This window comes from Artibeus jamaicensis, unplaced genomic scaffold (assembly GCF_021234435.1).
Source record: "Artibeus jamaicensis isolate MK-2021 breed Jamaican fruit bat unplaced genomic scaffold, CSHL_Jam_final scaffold_537, whole genome shotgun sequence".
Lineage (NCBI taxonomy): Eukaryota > Metazoa > Chordata > Mammalia > Chiroptera > Phyllostomidae > Artibeus > Artibeus jamaicensis.
In genome coordinates, this window is record NW_026522047.1 from 15,151,489 (window position 1) to 15,171,508 (window position 20,020).

At 42.5% G+C, this 20,020-nt stretch overlaps 1 protein-coding gene across 5 annotated transcripts in view; it reads right to left on the minus strand.

Moving 5' to 3' along the window:
• The window catches only part of INPP4B (inositol polyphosphate-4-phosphatase type II B), a 515,731-nt gene that overhangs the window by 58,076 nt on the left and 437,635 nt on the right, over nt 1-20,020 (minus strand). For all 5 annotated transcript variants that reach the window (XM_037126042.2, XM_053658182.1, XM_053658183.1 and 2 more), the window contains 2 exons: nt 14,639-14,795; nt 128-300 (listed from right to left, as the gene is read on the minus strand). In XM_037126042.2, coding sequence (XP_036981937.2) covers nt 128-300; nt 14,639-14,795 — 330 coding nt within the window. The remainder of the gene's footprint in view (nt 1-127; nt 301-14,638; nt 14,796-20,020) is intronic.

Genomic DNA, 20,020 nt, shown 5'->3' on the forward strand with positions numbered 1-20,020 from the left:
TGGGTGCCACAACTGTAGAAAAGGATCCTTTTGAAGATGACACCGCCCAGGGAAGACCCTCAGGCTGACCAAGGAGAACCCTGAACACCCTGCACTGCACAGTGCCCACAACACAAGAGGCACCTACTGCTTGGCTGAAGACGATGTCCCTTCTCAGGGTCAGCATCAGACACTGGGGCAAGCTGTACGCCAGTTCCTGAAGGAGCACGAAGGTCAGGGACTGCTTGGCTCGGTTCACCACTTCCTCCATGCAGTCCTTCAGGGTCAGGATGAGGGGGTACAGCTGTTCATACCAGTCCTCTGGGAGGGGAGGGGTATAAAAACAGAGGCACGGGTGACAGAAGGTCTTGCAAGACAGAACCAATTTATTATTCTTTCAGTGACATTCTAACCACCATTCAGGACTCGCAAAGGTTAGAATTGAAGATCTTCCACTGAAATCTCTCCTCTGAACTCCACATGTCTATAAGCAGCCGACCGGACCCCTCCATGTGGGGGCAGTTAACCTGTTGACCTTAGAGCCCCTCCCCTGTTGGCCCATCTCTAACCTGGGCACTGCCTTTATCCCAGTGAATGGTGCCATGCAAGTCTTCCCCTGCTGGAAGCACAAGTGTCTCTGGACTTCAACAGTCTTCACCTGGACTGGGCGCCAATCCAGTGCTGCTGTTCTCATAACCCGGCAGACAGTCACCTCGCCCTCGCCCTTGGCCATCAGCGCTCACCACCCTCCCGGGACCCCTTGCTATCCCACTCCTTGACTGATCCTTCTCCCTCCAGCCACACACACTCAAATTAGTTTGAATTTCATCCCATCACTCACTCTCTGGCTTCCTCTCTTAAAATACTCTCTAAGTACTAAAGTATTCAGAATGAAGTCCAAGTACACGAAAGAGCCTCCGCTGTCTGACCTCTACTGCTGCCTAGTCTCCTCTGTCAGAACTCTGTCACTTGCGGTCTCGGTCGCAGTGAACGGACCATGTTCCTCCACACCTGGGCTTCTCCTTCGCCTCGGGGTCTTGTCTCCAACCCTGGATTACCTTTCCCGGGCATCCCTTCCCGAAAGCACACCTCTCCTCTGCAGGCTCCACTCAGCGTTTCCCTCTCCCAGGACCTCCCCACTAACTAGCATACGTAACACAACCTATTCACTGAAGTTTGGGCTGAGTTCATTTCTTTTCTTGCCCACCGCTCCCTTCTCTCTCTGTTCTAGAACTACCAATACGCTGTTGCTCAGCAAGAGAGGGAGCTCGCTGAGGACAAGGGGTTTATGTTTTAGTCACCGAATCGCCAGAAACTAGGATTGTGTCTAATACAACAACGGAATTCAATCAGCTTTAACTGAATGAATGAAGTTACAAAAATATATATAACCAATGCCTTTTAAGATAGAGACAAGCACGAGGAAATCATATTTTTGACAGTACTTGAAATTTGAGTAGGTTTCTCTTGAAACCAAGATACAAAATTGGAACCCTCTGTCCTTCGGTAAGCCTAGGTTTCTAATGCGTTTCAATGATACATTTATGACTTTGACATATGATGGAGATGTAGTTCCAGTGTGTTAAAAAATCAAAGCCCCGACACATGTCAAATATCACCAGTTCTGGACTGTATGACATTCCATTAAAATATAAGTAAATGAATAGTGTGACGGAGAGATTTAAAGAAATGAGTGCAGGATGAAAATTAATTCCGCGTCAGGATCTGAAATGATATGCATTTCTCAGCACCCAAGTGTGAGCTTCATCACGAGTAATATGAGTGGTCAGTAACCAGGCAAGGCCTTGGAAGAGTTATAGGGGACAGTAAAAATAATCACAATCACTATTACACCATGTCTACTGTCACCCATTTACATTGTGGTGTCACAGACTAAGTAAAATAAGCCAAAATGGTTGGTAGGGTAATTCGTGACCTCAACTTAATAAAAAGACATGCTCTTGCCCACACTCTCTGCCAATGCTTATGTGAGGCTAGGATGAAGGACACAGCAGGGACCTGGGGGGCTATTTAAAATATTGTAGAATTAAGTGCCATGCTATGAATAAAGTATGCTAGAGAAAGGGGAATTCAGTGAAGGCCTATTAAGTCTGTAATCATTTAATAAGGGACTTGACTTCTGGGCGGCCTGGGATAAAATATAAACAATGGTTTGATTTCAACAAGCACTGATTACCTATTGACTCTAAAGTCACCATGACATGTTCAAAGGCAGGTGGAGAACATCACCTACTTTCAGACTGAAAGACATAGCAATAGAGGAATATTCTATCTTCACAGGCTTTTCATACTGGTAGTTTTTTATGTCTCATTCTCTCTACCACTCCTTATTTAATTATTGTTCTTAATATGAATATATAAACTTTGTGCATGAATGCACAAAGAAAATAAATATTTCAATTAATTGACCCAGATGTCCATCTTAAAAGACAGAGGGCAACAAACCAATTTTGCTTGTGGAGGTCTGGAGAGATGAATTTCTACTAGCAAATTCTCAAACATAAACAAGCTCAAGCAGCAGGTGGCGCTGCTTTCTCACACTGCAGCAGTACCACGGGGTCACTGCATTCAAGAAACTGAACTTTATGCGTGTGCCTAGTTCCCCAGCAGCACCAACCTGCTCTTTCTGCACCGCACAGCCTACCACCCCGTGCAAGGGGTCAAAAACTAGGTCATGAGTGTGATATGCTCTTTCTAGTTAGAAAACGGAAAACTGACTTGGGTTTACATTTTTTCCCCTTGTTTAGAGACCAAGTCACAGCTCAAGCATAGCTGACTTTTTTTAAAGGTCTTTAACAGAGGATTGCCACAGATCTCTTTATTTCCATCAGAATAATTTCTTTATTCACCTCTTAACCTTTATTCATCTCTTATCCTTGCACGTAGCCTACTTAGTTGATTCTTAATCATAGATTGCAATCAGGAAAAAAAGGCTAATTTTTAGTCCTACTAGAATAAAAGTGAAAACCTGAGATAAAGAAAAAAAGAAAATATGTTAACACTCTAAACCTAGGAGCATCATTAGACACTTGTCTGATGCTAATAGTAATCCGGTGCCTGCATTTTACTATAATTATATAAACTTCTCATGACTAAAATGTAAGGAAAATGATCATATAAAGCATTAGTTATGAATAATAAAATCATAAATTATTGAACAAGGTAGAATGCCTTAAAGATAGTAGTGAGTTTCTAACAGAGAGTTGTATGAGAGCTAAAAATGCTTTTCCCCCCCAGCAGATGGAGAAAAACTGCAGCAGCAAATGCAAATCGCAGTGACTCCAGCTTTGCCCCTGTTAATATTCACTGGGTGCAGATCTCAGGCTCTGAAGCCGACAGGACGTGGTCTGGCAGGCCAAGGAAGGGCCAGACTCAGTTCATAAATGCCTGTTTGCTCTGACGGGCATCCAAATCGCTCTCACAAAAGAACAGCAAAAGCTTTAGTTTTCTGCTGGAAAAAAATTTTTGTGGAAAGGAAAAAGCTGCATGTTTTGACAATCTTCAGATCCAAGATGACAATTCTGACACCTCTTCCCCTTTAGCTTTGTGTCTCTCCATGTGTTGAATCTGACATGGTGTTTACATTGTCCTCGTGATAAAGCCATGTCCGAACAGGGATGAAGACGGCATCCATTCTTCACTGTTTGGTCAAAGAGGAATTCCCGAAGTGCACACCTCCACTCTCCTGAGTTTACTTTCTTCAAGAATCAGCTCAGAGCTCACACACACACACACACACACACACACACACACACACACACACCACATCATCCAGTGAGGCCGGATAGCTAAGGGGTCACTGCAATATCATCATGGCACCAACACCTCTCCAGGAGCTAATGGGTCCAGTTGGCACCAAAGTGCCCACACTTCCGATTCTACCCCCGAGCTCTTTTCTGTGACAGAGGGAAATACAGAAAGTACATTTTAGTGTCTGCATGAAAACTCGCTGAAACCCCTAACCCTGAGGCCGATCAGCAGCATGTTTCCTTGGAACTCAAAATGTGTGAGGCAGAGCTGAGCTCTGTGAACTGGGCTGGCGGCTGTCCAAGCAGAACCTATTTTCCAGCCGCTTACTGGTTTCTAGAACATTCAAGTGACGCTTCCCAAGGGATTCAAAAAATGCCCACTGGGGAGGCCCCCCTCACTGCCTCCACGCACCCTCTATTTCTTGTCTGGGACATCCGTGTCCTCTGAGCTCAATGGCACTCATGTTCCTCAGGAGAAACATAAAAGGCCAAATACCAACCAACTGCAGCAGGGTATAATGCTTTCTTTCCCATTTCTCAGCTGTTTTCTTTCTTTGTAGGTACATGGTCTCCTTTGCTCCTTTAAAACAATTACCTTCACACACGCTTGCGGCCATTGTTATTTTCATTAATCGCAACTTTTCAGACAGAAAACAAAGAGATGCTAAAACATCACCTGCGCATGAAACTTTATGCAAAGAGGCAAGAGGAGAAATGAGCCCAGCTTTGGGGACTCAGCTAAGTTAAGAAGACGAGGGACTGTCACACCAGGCAATTCCAATGGCCTTAAAGGAGACCGACAAAATTGCCAAGGTTGTGAGAAGAACAGACACCAAACCCCCAGCCAACGGGTTTTCACAGAATGCCCAGATCCCACCCACAGACCCAGGGCAGTGGGTTCATGGTTAGGGGCTGGGAGTGAGGAATGAAGATACCCCTGCTCACAGAGTCCTTATGACTTTGGAAGGACTCATGTTCCCCATCAACCCAGACATGGCAGCCTCTGTGCCCCCCTGAGAGAAGGCCCTGTTTTCAGGAATGACTTTACAATGTGCGCACCATAACTGGAGGGGGTTGGTTAAGGCTTCCTCCCCAGACACCTTATTGCTAAACTCCTTTGTATGAGGAGCATAAACATGGCTGCCTTTGGTCACAGAACCTGCTCATGGGAGCCTTCACATATCCGGATGTGTCCCCAGGTTACAGAGCACAGAAGCAGGCTGGTCCAGACACAGGGAAGGGAACACCTGCTGAGGCTTACTCCTGCCCATCTTTATCCTCCACCTCCTGGCTTTGGTCCAGGAACTAAAAAATGAACCTGCATATATCTTCGTTAACAAATGCTAACCTATCTTCCTTATATCACCTTTTTCCCCCTTTTTACTCCCACCATAAGAATCATCCTCATTTCTTAGACAAATAGAACTGTTGGGAACCGCCCTGCCTAGTTTCAGAAGCTGTAACCCCTCCATGGCTAAGGCTGAGTGAGTGACCTTCGGACCATAAGCCACTAAGGAGACAACGCTTATCTCCCTGGCAGGAGCTTGATTCTGCTCCTTTTTCCATAACTGGCCTTCAGTGCTAGGTCGGTTAGCCAATGACAAGTAAGATTCCCCAAGGGGGGAACGACCTAAGACAGGCATGATCACATGGAGGCCCCAAGGAAGGACTTGGGGGGCTATGGAGAAAAGGGGTAATGGACCCTTTCCCCTCGCTTTTGATGAAGCCTGACTTCCCTGAGTTCACAAGAAGTCTTCAAAAATTCCTTGGCTATCTGCCTCCTCTGCCTGACTTAAGCCTGAAACAATGACATAGGGTGGTGCGGCCCTGTGCTGGAGAGGGTGGGTTCCCCAGGTGATCAGGCCTGAGAAAGGATATGTAAAATCCTGTGAAGCCTGCTTTGCTAAGAATGCTCTTAGTTAAATGATAAAGGTCTGAGCAGGAAATGAGTTTGTTTCCCAAAGTTTTGTAGCCTTTTTAGGTGATAGACCTGACTCAGAAGAAGCCCTAATAGTTCTTTGTATGCTATCTACTGTTTGATCCTCACTGTCTGACAGTGATTAATGAGCTATACCTGTATTCCTGTGCAAATTAAACCCAATAAGAGCCTGTCTAGGCAAGGGTCAGGGTGCTCCCCCCTTGAAAGAGTGGTCAAGCTGCTCCCCGCTTGAGGGAGTAGCCATGCCGTCCCTTTTCCTCCACAGGACTCGGTAGTCCATGTGAATTTGTCTCATATCTTATCCATGACACTGCAGGCTGGTGTACTATGTCATAGAACCTCTTGGCTGTGAGGTTCTATGAGTGTATTTAATACTTATACCTCACAGCCCCTGTCCTCAAGGAGGTTAAAGTATAGAAGGGAAGGGAAGAGGTATAAAGCAATACCTACAATGTCAGGGAGATGGTTAGTGCTGTAAAAGATGGGATAGCAATGAAGCACATTTACAACAGTGAGGAGTTCAGAGACCAGAGGGGACATCTCTGGTGAGAAGATCATGTCCTGCCCCCATTGTATCTTTTACTGAACACTTGAAAATGTCCTGGGTGGTTGTGGTGGTGGTATGGGGGAGTTCAAGAAAGCTCAAGGCTGCAGGCGGTGAAGACCTGGAAGTGAGGCTCTGTAGAAACTGAGTCTGAAGGGGTGTCTCGTTTGACGATGCTAAATGCCACAGAAAGACAGGAGTGACCGCATGGGGGCAGGAGGGGCTGAGATGGCTCAAGGACTCGGAAAAGGCTGAATAACATAGAAGTAGATGTTGAGCCTGAAGCTACAGGGGGAAGAAAAACAATGGAAAGTGCAGTGGGCAGTCACCATAGCAGGGTGAGGGGAGGCACAAGCAGGGGTGGGAGAGAAGGGGGAAGGAGCGGAGCACTCGTGAGCAGAGAGCACAAAGATAAGACACAGACCTAATCTAGAAATAACAGGTCTCGTGTAGGGCACATGAGGAAAGCTTTATGGCAGCCCTGGGAGTTATGCTGCACCTTCCTTCGTCTCTCCCTCAGGGCAGTCTTAAAGGGCACACACATATCTTAAAACGTACTCATCCTTGTGTCTGCTGAACTATGACCCAAGCTAAGTGACTGGTCTGCGCACCTTCCAGAGGTATTGAAAAATGGGCGTACTGTTGGACTCAGACAAATGGCTGCAGGAAGAACAAAGGCCACCTTTTCTCATGTCAGGGGAGGCCCTGTTTGTTTAAACCCTGCCAGCCCGAGAACACAGCGCCGTAAAACTTTACAGGCTTGCTCTTAGAAAAATAGCAAAGGAAGTGCACCAACTGATATCCTGGTTAAACTCCTCATCTCGTAGCACGAAGTTGAAAGCCTTAAGTAAATTCTGCTAAGACGGTTTCCAGGAACTAAATCCATTAATCAAACAAGCTCTGTGTTTGGTGGAGCACAGAGCTGGGACAGGGGCTTATGCCGGACCTGGAGGGGTCACCCACACACACACATCAGGCTTGTTTTGCCTTTCAGCCTTGAAAAAACTGACCTCAGGACTCCTGCCTACATATGTGTTGAGCATTTAAGAATAAGCTGCATAGGTCATAGGTCACTGAGCCACCCGAAATCATTAAGACATCTATCTGCATCAGAGAGCTCGTCATTTAAATTTTGTCCAGCAACCAAGATTGAGAAGCGACAGGTACTGCTATGATACTGAGTTGATTTAAGCCTGCATCCAGAGGAAGGTGGACGAGATGTATTTTATCCCGAAGCGAACTAGTCAAGTTCAAGGCAAGTGAAATATAGTGCACCATTTTTTAAGAGAAATATTTCTACATACACAGCCAAGCCTCATGTAAAGAGCTGTGAGTGCTGCACATAGTACCGTTTCTCTATTCCGTTCTGCAATCATCTGCCACAAAGTTCCCAGATGGGACATACAAATCTCTTTTCTCTGTCTACCCCAGTTTCTCTGTGGGAGTGAACAGGACAGTTATGAAAGAGTTAAGTAGTTTTTCAAGTGTGATTGTGAATACATGGCAATATTTCTGCATAAAGCACAATTCCATAGCAAACTTTTAAGAGCTATCTACAGGACTGGTTTTCATGAAGTTATCTCATAAAAACAACATTTTGTGCAAAAGGTAATAGCAGAAAGTTATCTGTAGAGAGAAAGATTAGAGATGCTTTTTCCTGGAAGGAACACAGCAATGCAGCCTAGTGGTCAGAAGGGCAGGCTATCGACTCAGAGACCCGCAGGGTGGGAAGCCAAGCTCTGCCACCAGCGCAGGCAGGACAGGGCACAGGCGACTTCCGCTCTCACTCCATCACCCACGAATGTGTACAATCAGTCCTATGAGCACAGAAAGAATTAAGTAACATGGGCAGAGCCCATGTAAGTAATACAGAATATTCAGTAAAATTAATACCAGTGAATATTAAGTAATATTTTTTAAAGTTTTTAGCACATATTAAGTAACCCTGAAAGTATGAGCTGCTATCTTAAAAAAAGTGAAACAACCATAAAGAAATTTACATCACATCATGTCTCCGTACCCACCTGCCTTTGTCTCTGCTGCGTGTCCTTCTCCCCTATTTCTGAGAGAAGCCCCAAGAACTCCCGTGACTGGGACCTGCTGTCTGGAGGCAGGCCTCACCCTCTCACCCATTTCAGAGTACCACTCATCAATCAATCCCCTCCCCTCCCTCCTACATTATCGATGTTCCCTTGGTTACTGGCTCACTCCCTTTGTTAGCACACAACCATGATGTTACCTCCCCATCTCGAAAGAGTAACCCTTTCTTGACTCTCCTCTACAGCCTCCACCCTATTTCTCCGCTTCCTTTCACAGTGAACCTCATCAAGCAAACTTGTCTCCACTTGCTGTCTCCACTTCCTTTTCTTCTTCCTCCTCCACCTGCTCTACTTGGGCGTCAGTCTCTCTCCACGCTAACGAAGCTTCTCTCCTCAGTGCTATCCACGACCTCCACTCGGCTCCATCCCAAGTCACTCCTCAGCCCTCATTGCACGGGACCTATCAGCAGCATTAGGCATGTCGAACATTCCCTCGTGGGATTCCTTCTCACCCTGGATTTCAGAGGACCACACTCGCCCAGTGTCCTCGCATCTCACTGGCCTTATCCAACTTTGTTGCTGGTTCCTACACTTCTTGCTGAGACACTAACCCTGGGATGTGCCCTGTTGTGACATCAATCATTTCCCTTTTCTCTGTAAAACTTAATCCTTTGCTGACATTTTTCAGTTTCATGGCCTTAAGTGCCATCTATATAGAGACAATTTCCAAATTTTTATCTTTGCCTGTTCCTCTCTCCTGAATTCCAGAGTCTTACATCTAACTGTACTCTTGATATTTCCAGGTGAATATAACATGTTCCGAAGGAGCTCCTGCTCCTGAGCACAAAACCTGTTCCTTCCAGTGTCTTTCCTGCTGTGTACATGCCCCCCTTCCCCTCCAGTTTCGCTCAGGCCAAAAATTCAATCATTCTCGACTCCTCCTTTTCTCTCACTTTCCCTTCAAAATCAGAAAACTGTTAGTATTACCTTCTAAACGAGTACAGGTTGCAAATATGTTCATCACCTCCACTGCCACCACCTTAGCCCAAGCCACCATCACACCTCACCTAGATAATTGCGTTAGCTCTCCAACTGGTCTATACCTGCTTCTACCCTTTACATCTACAGCCTACTCACACCCTAGGAGCCTAGGTGTTAAAATACACACCAAATAAGTTTAGTCCCTGCTCAAAACCCACCCATGACTTCTCATTTTTCTCAGAGTAAAAGATAAAGTCAACACAAAAGACCTACATGATCCTTCCCCCAGCTTACCTCTAAATTTGTCTTCTGCCCTCTTTCACTTCATTGAAACCAAGTGGGCTTCCTTGTTATTCATGCTCATGGCAGACACATGTCTGTCTCAGGGCCTTTGTGCTAGCTGTCTCCCGTACCCTGGAAATCCCTCCCTCAGTATCCACAGAGGCACTTTCTTGCTTCCTGGTGTCTTTGCTCAAACACCAGCTTCTCAGTGACACTCTCACTGACTAGAACACTACATGTCAACCCCTGCCCTCCAACAATACTACCAAACCCTCCTACCTTGCTGTATATTTTCCCATGACATTTGTCACCATTGACATATTACATAATGACCTTATTTCTCATGTTATTTTTAAATGTCTCTCTGCTGCAGGGAGACAAAGTTTAGGAGGACAGCTGTTTTATCTGTCTCGTTCGTTGCTGTATCCCCAGTGTTAGGAATAGTGCCTGACACATAGCAGGTGCTCAATTAAACTGTGTCAAGTGACAGAAAGGAAAGAAGAAATTACTTTAAATAATGCAGCATCTTTATTATCATAAAACTTTATAACTGGAAGCAATTTTGAACTTTTGCAGATGATATTATTTTACCAATTAAAGTGAGGTCCAGAGAATTTATATGAGCTGCCAAAGGCCATGTAGCCAAATAAGTAAACTGTGAACTTACCAAGTTAGCTTGGCCCCAAGTCAAGTGTTGTTTTGTTACATCATTATTCACTGCACAATTTTAAGGAAAACATTATTTTCCTGATAAGAGCAGACATTCAAAAATGTCATCCTGTAAATTATTATCAGAATTCTAATTTTACAATAAAGATATCTGTGGTGTGTTTTCTTTACATTCTACTAAGTATTTTTTAACTTGTAAACGTACTTTAAAAACCGCTTCACCTGCTAACCTATGAGTTAAAAAGCCTGATTCATCCAGGCTTATTTCTCACAAAATTCTAAACGTTCATGTGTAGGAATTCATGGAATTCACAAATATTACTACTGTAAGCCCTTTGATGAAAATGATGCTCTGTGCTTCAATCTTGGCACTTTACACATGGAAACAGATTTGTTACATGGTATGAAACCAGTAAAATAATTGTCTAATATTGAGTATAAGTTCTGGAATATAATGATTTTCATGAAGGTATGTGTAAATATGCAAAAATATTGAAGTTATTCACTTAATAATATCAAGAAAAATCTGTTAAAATAAAATAAGAAGCCATGAAGATGAAATGTAAAACACAGGAAATGCAGTTAGTAATATTGTAATAAGTTTACATGGTGACAGATGGTTTGTAGACTTAGGGTGGTGACCACAACATAAGGTGTATAAATGTTGAATTATTATGTCATACACCTGAAACTAATACAATGTTGTACCCCAAATACACTTAAACTAAGAAAAAATCTGCCAAAGCATTTATGTCAGGGCTTATAGTTGGGTGCATTAGAAAAAGGTATTCAATGACATAGGATAGATGTTTGATCTTTCCACAGGGCATTTCATGGTGTTCTTGTGAAGGATGAGAAATTCAGGGCATGTAATGAGGTGAATGGATAAATACGTTAATGGCTGGCCACACCTTTCCAGAGAGTAGCACTCAGCAGGTGTATTTCAATGCATACAGTTCTTTTTAGTGCTGTTCCTCAAGGATCTGTTTTTACCTGTTTTCCCATCATTTTTATCCATTACTTCTGTGAATTGACAGAAAGCATTTATAAAATGTGAATAAAATAAACCTGGGTAGGACAATAGATATGATGGATGAAAGAAATAGGTATTTATTAGAGTGTACTAAAAAATGTATTATACTGCAGTCATGGGTTTAGACATCAATCTTTTCAGTAGAATTGAGATAGACTGTGTCTTAATCTCCTTGTGCCCCTAATATTCCACAATTTCTAACCCACAATAGTGTTTAAATATTACTTGATAAGCCTGAAAAATAGGTCAAATTTAGCAAGGTCTAGAGATATCGGTGGAGCTCGCAGTAAAATGTGGCTCACTAATGAGAATGAAGATAGTATTAATGGAATAGCCTCTAAAAGTGAGGAGGTGGGTAGTCGTCCCATGTGCCTCTGCGTTCCATGCTATTCCTTTGAAAATGACCGAGACAGTGGCAATCCAAAAATGGATACTGTGATGGCTTTCAGGTATGTTAGGTGATAATGTGGGAAAAGAAAGTGAATTTGTTAGGGCAAAGGATTAGATCTGGGCCAAGGGTAAAATGAAAGGAAATGTATTTCGATCAACAGCTAGGTTTTGCCTCTCTAGAAATAAAAACGGTTTTCTATCAGTGGAGTTGTATGGCACGGGTTAGGTGAAAATGGGCAGAGACACTGTGGGTAAGCTTCTTTGCATAATTTAGGTAGTTCAATTACAGGATCTTTAAGGGGATATCAGGATCTATGATTCTAATATTTCCTGATTTTATTCTTGAGTCCTCAACTTACTCTGAAATTGAAGGTATGTGGTGTTATACATATAGTACATGCTTCTAAATATGTTTAAGTGTATGAAAAAATAGGAGGAGAATCTCATTCATAAAGAAAACACATAAATACATATAAGTCATGAACATTTGGACCGGTTACTCCATTACTTATGTTCAGAACAGTAGAGAAGGTTGACTTCTTTCAGCACTTTTGTATTAATCCTGAGAAGACATTTATGAAGATATACTATAAAACCCTGGATCTAAAACAAGCAACCTTTGCAACCACACATTAAAACATTATAAAATACGTTATTAAAGGAAAGTCTGCAACTTGACAAGAAAAATGTCTGTGGGTTAGAGAGGAACATACATGGATAAAGGTAGACACATTCAGAAGACTGCCCGCTTAACCATGTTAGATGCACACCAGCAAAGCAAATACGAATTACAGCTGAAATGTAAAAATGGAGGGTGTTGATGGAGAAAGAAAAACTGACTGTTAAATGATTGACTTAACCTATGAGATTTCAAAATGTATCCTAATGTAAAACATAAATTGACAGAATAAAAACTCCAGAAGTTGATTAAAAATATTTGCTGAGCTTAATATTTAAAGGAAAAAAAACAAAACTCATACAACATCAGGAAACAAACCACTAATAAATGATGTTGCAACAAATGCCTATTAGTATGTACTACATCATACATTCCAATAAATTATAGGTAATGCAAATTCTTCACTGACTCAGTTTGTTAATTAATTGTAAAAAGAGAAGGATGAAATGCCTTTTCCCTGCCAGTGGTGGGCTGTGGATAAATTTGGACTATTGGAGAAATCAATTTTATCACCATAAATAATATCTTGAAATGAAATATTAAGTTATATAATGTCAAACTTCACAAATAACCAGAAATAACAAAACAATGATTTCCATCCGAAGTAGTATGAAATCAGTGAAAATAAAATGGCTGGGACGCCTGTAGTTAAAAGGGTGCTTGTAGGTACTGGTGGTACTGGTGAGAGTACCCGTCATTAACAAGAGCCATCTTGTCCACCTAAATGTTGATTTCTACATACTAGATTCCAGTACATGATACCAGGGTTCCTTGGAAATGGCTGCACCTGGCAACGGGGCAGGGAAAATACACATTTTGACTCATTTAGTTATGAAATTGGACTAAGTTCATTATTAAAACTGATACCATTAAAAGTGAGCATCCCCACAGACAGTCAGACCAAGTTGGTATGAACAGGAAGAACATTAGTGTACACTCTCCACCTACGTCAATGTACCATAGAAGGCAAGGCCCACTGACAACAAAAAGACCCTTCGAAAGCCGCTGGTTCCAAAATGGTTTGGGAATGGTTCTACTGTTGCTCAAGTGATAAAAGACTGATTTTCCCACAATTAAACTCCTGGTGAAAATGTGAGTAATGAAAAACCAGGAAACAAGTTAGAAAAATATGAATTTAACTTAAGAAGCATTCGTATTTTCTTATATTTTCTTAAAATAAGAGGAAAAGCAGGCTGCAGAAGAAAAGGGCAGGGCAATAATGTTTCTGCTCTCCAGAGACTTAGGATGTATAGCAGCGGGGCTAGGGCAACTCTGAGAGAGATACTGGGATAGAGATTCTCACCACCATTAAAAAAATGGTATTAGCCTCCACTGTTCTATCAAAACGAATCAAATTAGCAAACAGATTTTAACAACCCAAAAAAAAGCCATTTAGAGGGACACAACTATAGTTAAATGTTGATTATCACATTTGCTGGTCAGCTGTGTCAAGCCATACCTTTCAATTATTCATCTATACACCTCTCTGTCTGTAGACACACACATACACATGCCCACATATATGTGCATATATGTGCATGTGTGTATGAGTATGTACATGTATCCATGAAATCTAGACTTCTTAATATGTCTTTGGAATAATGCACAAAAGTGATTTTTTAAATTGAGTTTTATTTGTTTTTAGAGAGATGGGAAGGGAAGGAGAAAGCGAGTGAGAGAAACGTTGATGGGCCGCCTCTCACAAGCTGACTGGGACCTGAATGCACCATCCACGCATGTGCCCTGACCAGGAATCAAACCAGTGACCCTTGGCTTTGCAGAACGACATCCAACTCACTGGTCAGGTTTGAGCGACACTGGTCAGAGCCAAACATAGTATTCTTATGTGGAATCAAACCTTCTTAAATCCTTTTGAAATAATTCACAAAAAATAATCCTCAGAATAAGGCGAAGAGCAGTTTATCTATCATACTGCATTGTTTTCAGGCCCCATTCTGAGGTATTATATCCTGATATCTCTCGAAGTTTCTAAGAGATTTAAGATCAGATGCTTGTTTTTCTTCCTAATATAATCTTGGAGGAATGCATAAAAGTAGATTAAACTATGTCAGATTCTTTAAAAGAAAACACTGTGCTTCTTTCAAGAAGGTTGTTATGTGGCAAAAGAAAAAAAAGACACGAGCATTTCAAGCAGTGCTGACAACACAGCGGAGATGCAATTTGATAAGTAGCCTTCCATCATCCAAGCCAGGGCCAGAAAAGCACGCTATCAGCACTTTCATCAAAGGCACTACTGACCCTCTTTTTCTATCTCGTCTTAGCACGACTTTCTCATTCTGTTTACTCGACCACTGGAGAAAGAGATTCCTTACCCCCTGGGTGAGTTACAATGGAGTCCACGGCCGAAGGGTCCTTCTCTCCGTTCTTGCTGCCACCGCTGCCTTCACTCTCGCCATCGCTTTCGATCAGCTTATCCACCATGGCAATAATGCGGTTCAGGCTCTTCCCCACGTTGGCCCACACCCTGTCCTGAAAAGAGCATGAGTATCAATGCACATTTTGGCTGATTCCATTTTAGAGAAGTAGAGGAACAATCATAAGAAGGCGGAATGAGTGACGAGCTCCAGTATTCCCATCCATCTGGCCGGGCTATGGATAAACAAGAAACCCACTTTCCCTTAATAAAGTAAAATTTAAGTGTCATTAAATCTTTCCAGTTAGTTCACTATTTTCTTCTGTCATAAAGCAATGATAAACTGCCCTATAATATTTATCCATAATTGAGCCCAAAGCCTGACATTTTAAACTGGATATATCTATTTTTCTTATTAATATTTAGTAAGAAAGAAAAGACACACCAAGATTTTAAAAATACGTCCACCAGTTGCATTAAAAACTCTTGTTTTTTTAAATTCTGACAGGATATACATAAAGTTTACCATTTTAACAATTTTAAGTGTGCAGTTCAGGGCCATTAAGCACATTCACACTGTTGTGTGGCTGTCGCCACCATTTAACTATAGACCTTTTTCATCTCCCCCAACGGAAACTCTGTACCTTTTCAACATGAACTCGTTCTTCCCTCCCTCAGCCCCTGGCAGCCATCATTCTACTGCATGTCTCTATGACTGTGACTGCCCTAGGAAATGGAAATTCATAAAGTGCAGTCTCCAGCTAATGGGAATAAACTCTGCTATTGAGGAAAAAAGGGAGAGAGGGCTGCTCTTAATTTCCAGATTAGCTTGTACATGAGATAAATTTTCATCTCTCTTCCTCTTGCTCATGTTGAGAAGAACTTTCATTTTAACTCAAAAAAAAAAAAAAACAAGCAATATTGCATGCTGCCCTTCTTACGTAAAGGAATACAAGGGATGGATCAACTGATCTTAGTCATGTCGCTGAACAGCCTGCACAGAAGGCTGTTTAAAAGGATGATTTTCCATTTTATACCTATACGTTACTCTTCTTCCTTTATTGGTACCTTGAGTTATAGGATTTCATTGATAGGAAAAGTAAATTCTGCAGCCACTAGAGTGATCATTGGAATGAGGAGCAGAGTGAAGCGTGTTTATTGACCAAGGTCAACAGCCATATAGTAAAGGGTTATGTGGCAAACAGCAGGAAAATATTTAAACCATTGAATGCTTAGAGGGCACATGAGCTGGGAGGCTGTTTACTGGGCGTGGGAAATGGAGCAGTTCCTTACGTGATACTAATACACAGTTCATGCATAATCAGGTACCTTACTGAAGCCACACTCAACACAGCACCCTGAGTAGACCCATTGTATCCTTTACTTTTGGGGAGGAGATCCTGCCAAGCTGATGACGAGAGGACTCTGAACTTTGTTGGTCATGCTTCCTTCTCCTTTATGGCATCTACAAAGTAGATTAAAGCTATCAATTTGATTTGCACTTCTGTCTCTAATTCCAGACTATGAATTATTTGGAAGCCGCATCCTTAATCTATTGCACAGGGTCTGGAAGAAAGGCAGAGAGGGAGGGAGCGAAGGAGGGAGGAAGAGAGAGATGCCTCCGACTCAGAAATACATTGAGGGCTGCTACGTATATCACCTGGTACATGAACAGAAGCTAATTTAACCTCAAACACCATCAAATAAGTTTACTTTTAGATATAAAGAGACATCAGGTAAGAGATGTTGTTGAATAACATTAAACATTAAAATGATACAACTGGATTATAAATTCCACTTGACTCAAAAGACTTGATTTTCTAGCCCATGATTTCCCACAAAATTGTGGTACATGGTGGGAATTCTTCTTTATGAAATGACCAGAACTTGAGGACAAGCTAGACAGAGGAAGGTCGGGAGAGGGAGCCCAGGGTCAGTTACAGGTGTGTGTCACCTCACAGAAGCAAGATTCAGCTTCAGTCATCTAAGATTTAAAAATGAGCCCAATGGCAGATTCTGTACTATGACTCTACAAAAGGACAGACTGGTCACGCATACCCTTAAGTCTGAAATAAGGAGTGTCACAAAACCGGAAATGGAGCAATCATTCGGCTAAAGGGTCAGTCAGCTTGGATCATGGAACACGAGTGGCTGGTATTAACACAAGACAGAGTTGGTGTCAAGGCTCCACACCCATTCGCGAGACTGGGATATGAACAGGGAGTGGAATACAAGGGGGAAAGATGATGGTTCAATTCCTAGGAGACTGGAGTGCAAGATAATTATTTTGGGACTGGGGAGCTACAAATGAGTCATCAGGATTCTTGAAGGGAGCCTTGAATATCTGGTTTCCCTCCACTATTTGTAATATCTCTGAGAAAACATGCACATAAAGGAAAATAACCGGCAAAAATATATTCTTGTTCTGATGATTATCACTCACAAGGTTGGTTCATGAGGGGAATTTGTTTTGCTTAGATTGCCAGTATGGCTGGGGCCTACTCCACTTTCTCCCTAACTAAGGTCACACAGTTTATTTCAGACTGTTCCCATGAGGAGGAAGAGGAAGGGCTGGTCAGTGGGGAGAAGACCGCAGCAGCATAAGGATGGACAACAGTATACCTGGTGCTACCAAGCCTCCCCCCTCTCACTAGGGGAACAGCCTCCAGACCCTGTTTAGCTACTCAGCCACATGAGATATTCAGAATCAAAACAAAACAATAAACCACAAGCACAACCTGTCAGAAAAACAGACTGCTGGGCCTTTTCCCCTGAAAACAGCCGCCGCTATTCTGCTGTGTCTCCTGCTGTAAGAAAGAAATAATGGAAAATCGGTAGATTAAAAGACTAACCTTTATTAAATGGAACCTAGCTGGTGTCCTTGACCTTCATGGAGCCTTCAGACTACCCAACTTCTTAGAGATGAAGTAGCTACAATCTTTTTCTTGGCAATGCGGGCATAAAGTCAGTGGGGGAACTAGCAGTAATATTTATTCCATTCTGAGTCAGGTGCTGATCTTGGTTCTTATTTATTTCTGGGTTACAACCTAAGCTCAAATGAAGGTCAAGCTCAGTAGCAATAGATGCAAAAGTCTGATGGATGTAGCAGGGAGTAGTCAGGGGGACATCACACCTGGCAGAGTGAGCCTGGAGGGCAGGGGTCATGGTGCTTCCTTAGCATGCCACACATTTATGATCTTGGTAGCATGGAGAAAAATCTTGACTGTTTGAGTCAGTAGTTAATTTTTTTTAAGTTCAGCATTGTTTAACTGATCAACTTTTTCATCAGCAGGAAAGTGAAGACTAAACCAGCACTGATATGGGTGTCCAAAGTAGCCCTGCCGTATCTGTACCTTGTTGCACAATTCCAGAGGACTTTGATTAGAACTGGCCAGTGGATTAACATGGCCAAGTGCTGTCTTTAGAAAGAAGCTTCGGTTGATCTTTAATTGAGCGAGATTTGCACTGTGCTGGCCCAGCTCAACACTGCAAGCCTCTGTCCTTTCAATAGCTTGACAGCTCTTTTCCCTGACCCTGTGTTTACCAAAGTGGTCAAATGAAAGGATTTGCACTTAAAATACTCTATGGTACAAAGTGGCACATGTAGGGCCCATGCTCTATAATACAGACACCTGTACACACACACACATCATGTCCACTAAAAATAGCCAGACACGTGGCATCCATCAGAATAAAGTGAGGTTTCCCAACCGTGGCTTCCTCTTGATCATTTTGCCTCACTTCACCTATTTACATATGTAAAAATCCCTGACCTTCCTTTCCCATATCCACACTGCTGGCTTTATCCTGAAATTCAGCCCCTAGTCACACTGTGGATTCAGATACTCAGCCATTGTGTCTCCAGTACTGACCTGTCCATGTGTCCCTGGTTTGGACCCAGACCCACATGTCAGTTACCACACAATCAGGTCTCTGCCTGAGTGTCACATTTATCTGCATCGGTCACCACACTCATGTCACCACTCCTTTGATCACATGCAGGTTAAGTGCTGCAGCCAGCCTTCATTCTTCTCTCAGCCTAGAGGCCTCTCTCTACTTGAGTCAACCTAGAAACTTCTCTTTCTTTCTTTCTCATCAGCCTGCCAAATGAAAACTGCTAGGATTATACCCCAAGAATCCTAAAACAACAATTTCAAAGAACCTATGCACCACAATGTTCATAGCAGCACAATTTACAATAGCCAAGAGTTGGAAGCAACCTAGGTGCCCCTCAGTAAATGAATGGATCAAAAAATTGTGGCACATATACACAATGGAATTCTATGCAGCAGAGAGAAAGAAGGAGCTACTACCCTTTGCAACAACATGGATGGAACTGGAAAGCATTATGCTGAGTGAAATAGGCCAGGCATTGAAGGACAAATACCATATGATCTCACCTTTGACAGGAAGCTAAACAATAAAACAAACAAGCAAATAGAATAAAAACAAAGACACTGAAATAGAGAACAAGTGGGCAGCGACCAGAGGGGAGAGGGAAAGGAACTTAAGGGGAAAAAGGGGGAGGGATTTTGAGGAACAAGTATGAAAGACACAGAGATGAGGACTGGGGGGGGGAATGGGAGGGAGGGGGGAGACCGGGCGGGGGGGTGGGGTGGGATGGGAGAAATAGATAAAAAAAAATGTACTTGAAAAGTAACTAAATAAAATTTAATATTAAAAAAAACTTCATCAGTGTTCGTTATCTTGCTCTCCTAGCAACAGGCTCCTAAGAAGCTCACCATATATTTTCTGAGCCTCTGCTGTAAGCCTGCTTGGTGATGAACACTGGAGACATGAAGGAGATCTTGGAGAAACACTATTTCTACCTGCTTTATATGCGTAGAACGCCTTCTTCCTTGTCTTCCATCAATCCAAATCCTACCCCTTGTAAGTCTCACCATCTCCAAGAACTGTTTGCCCTGCCCTTCCTCTGCTTAGAGCTTTTTTTCTTTCTGATAGACCAAGGGCTTTGTGAGGGAATGACTATTATTTATTAATCCTTTTATTCTCAAGTCCTCCGGTGATAAACAAAAGAAAGAGTGAATGAATAAATAAATGAATGAATGAATGAAAGAAGAAAAGGGTGTATATTTTTCATCTCTAACTTTCTTAAAACTTCCCTCTAAATATTTCAATGTTTTTTTCTCTGTGTCACATGACCACAGCTACTTTGGGAATCACTTCCAATATCTCAGCTTTATGAGTGCTGGCCATTCATCTGAGTTAGGTGATATGGTTGTTGAGGTCAGAATCTACATTTTATACGTAATTTGTTTTCCCCCAAGTACCTACAGCATTGCTACCTGCACCATTCATGCTTAACTAACATCTGACTGAA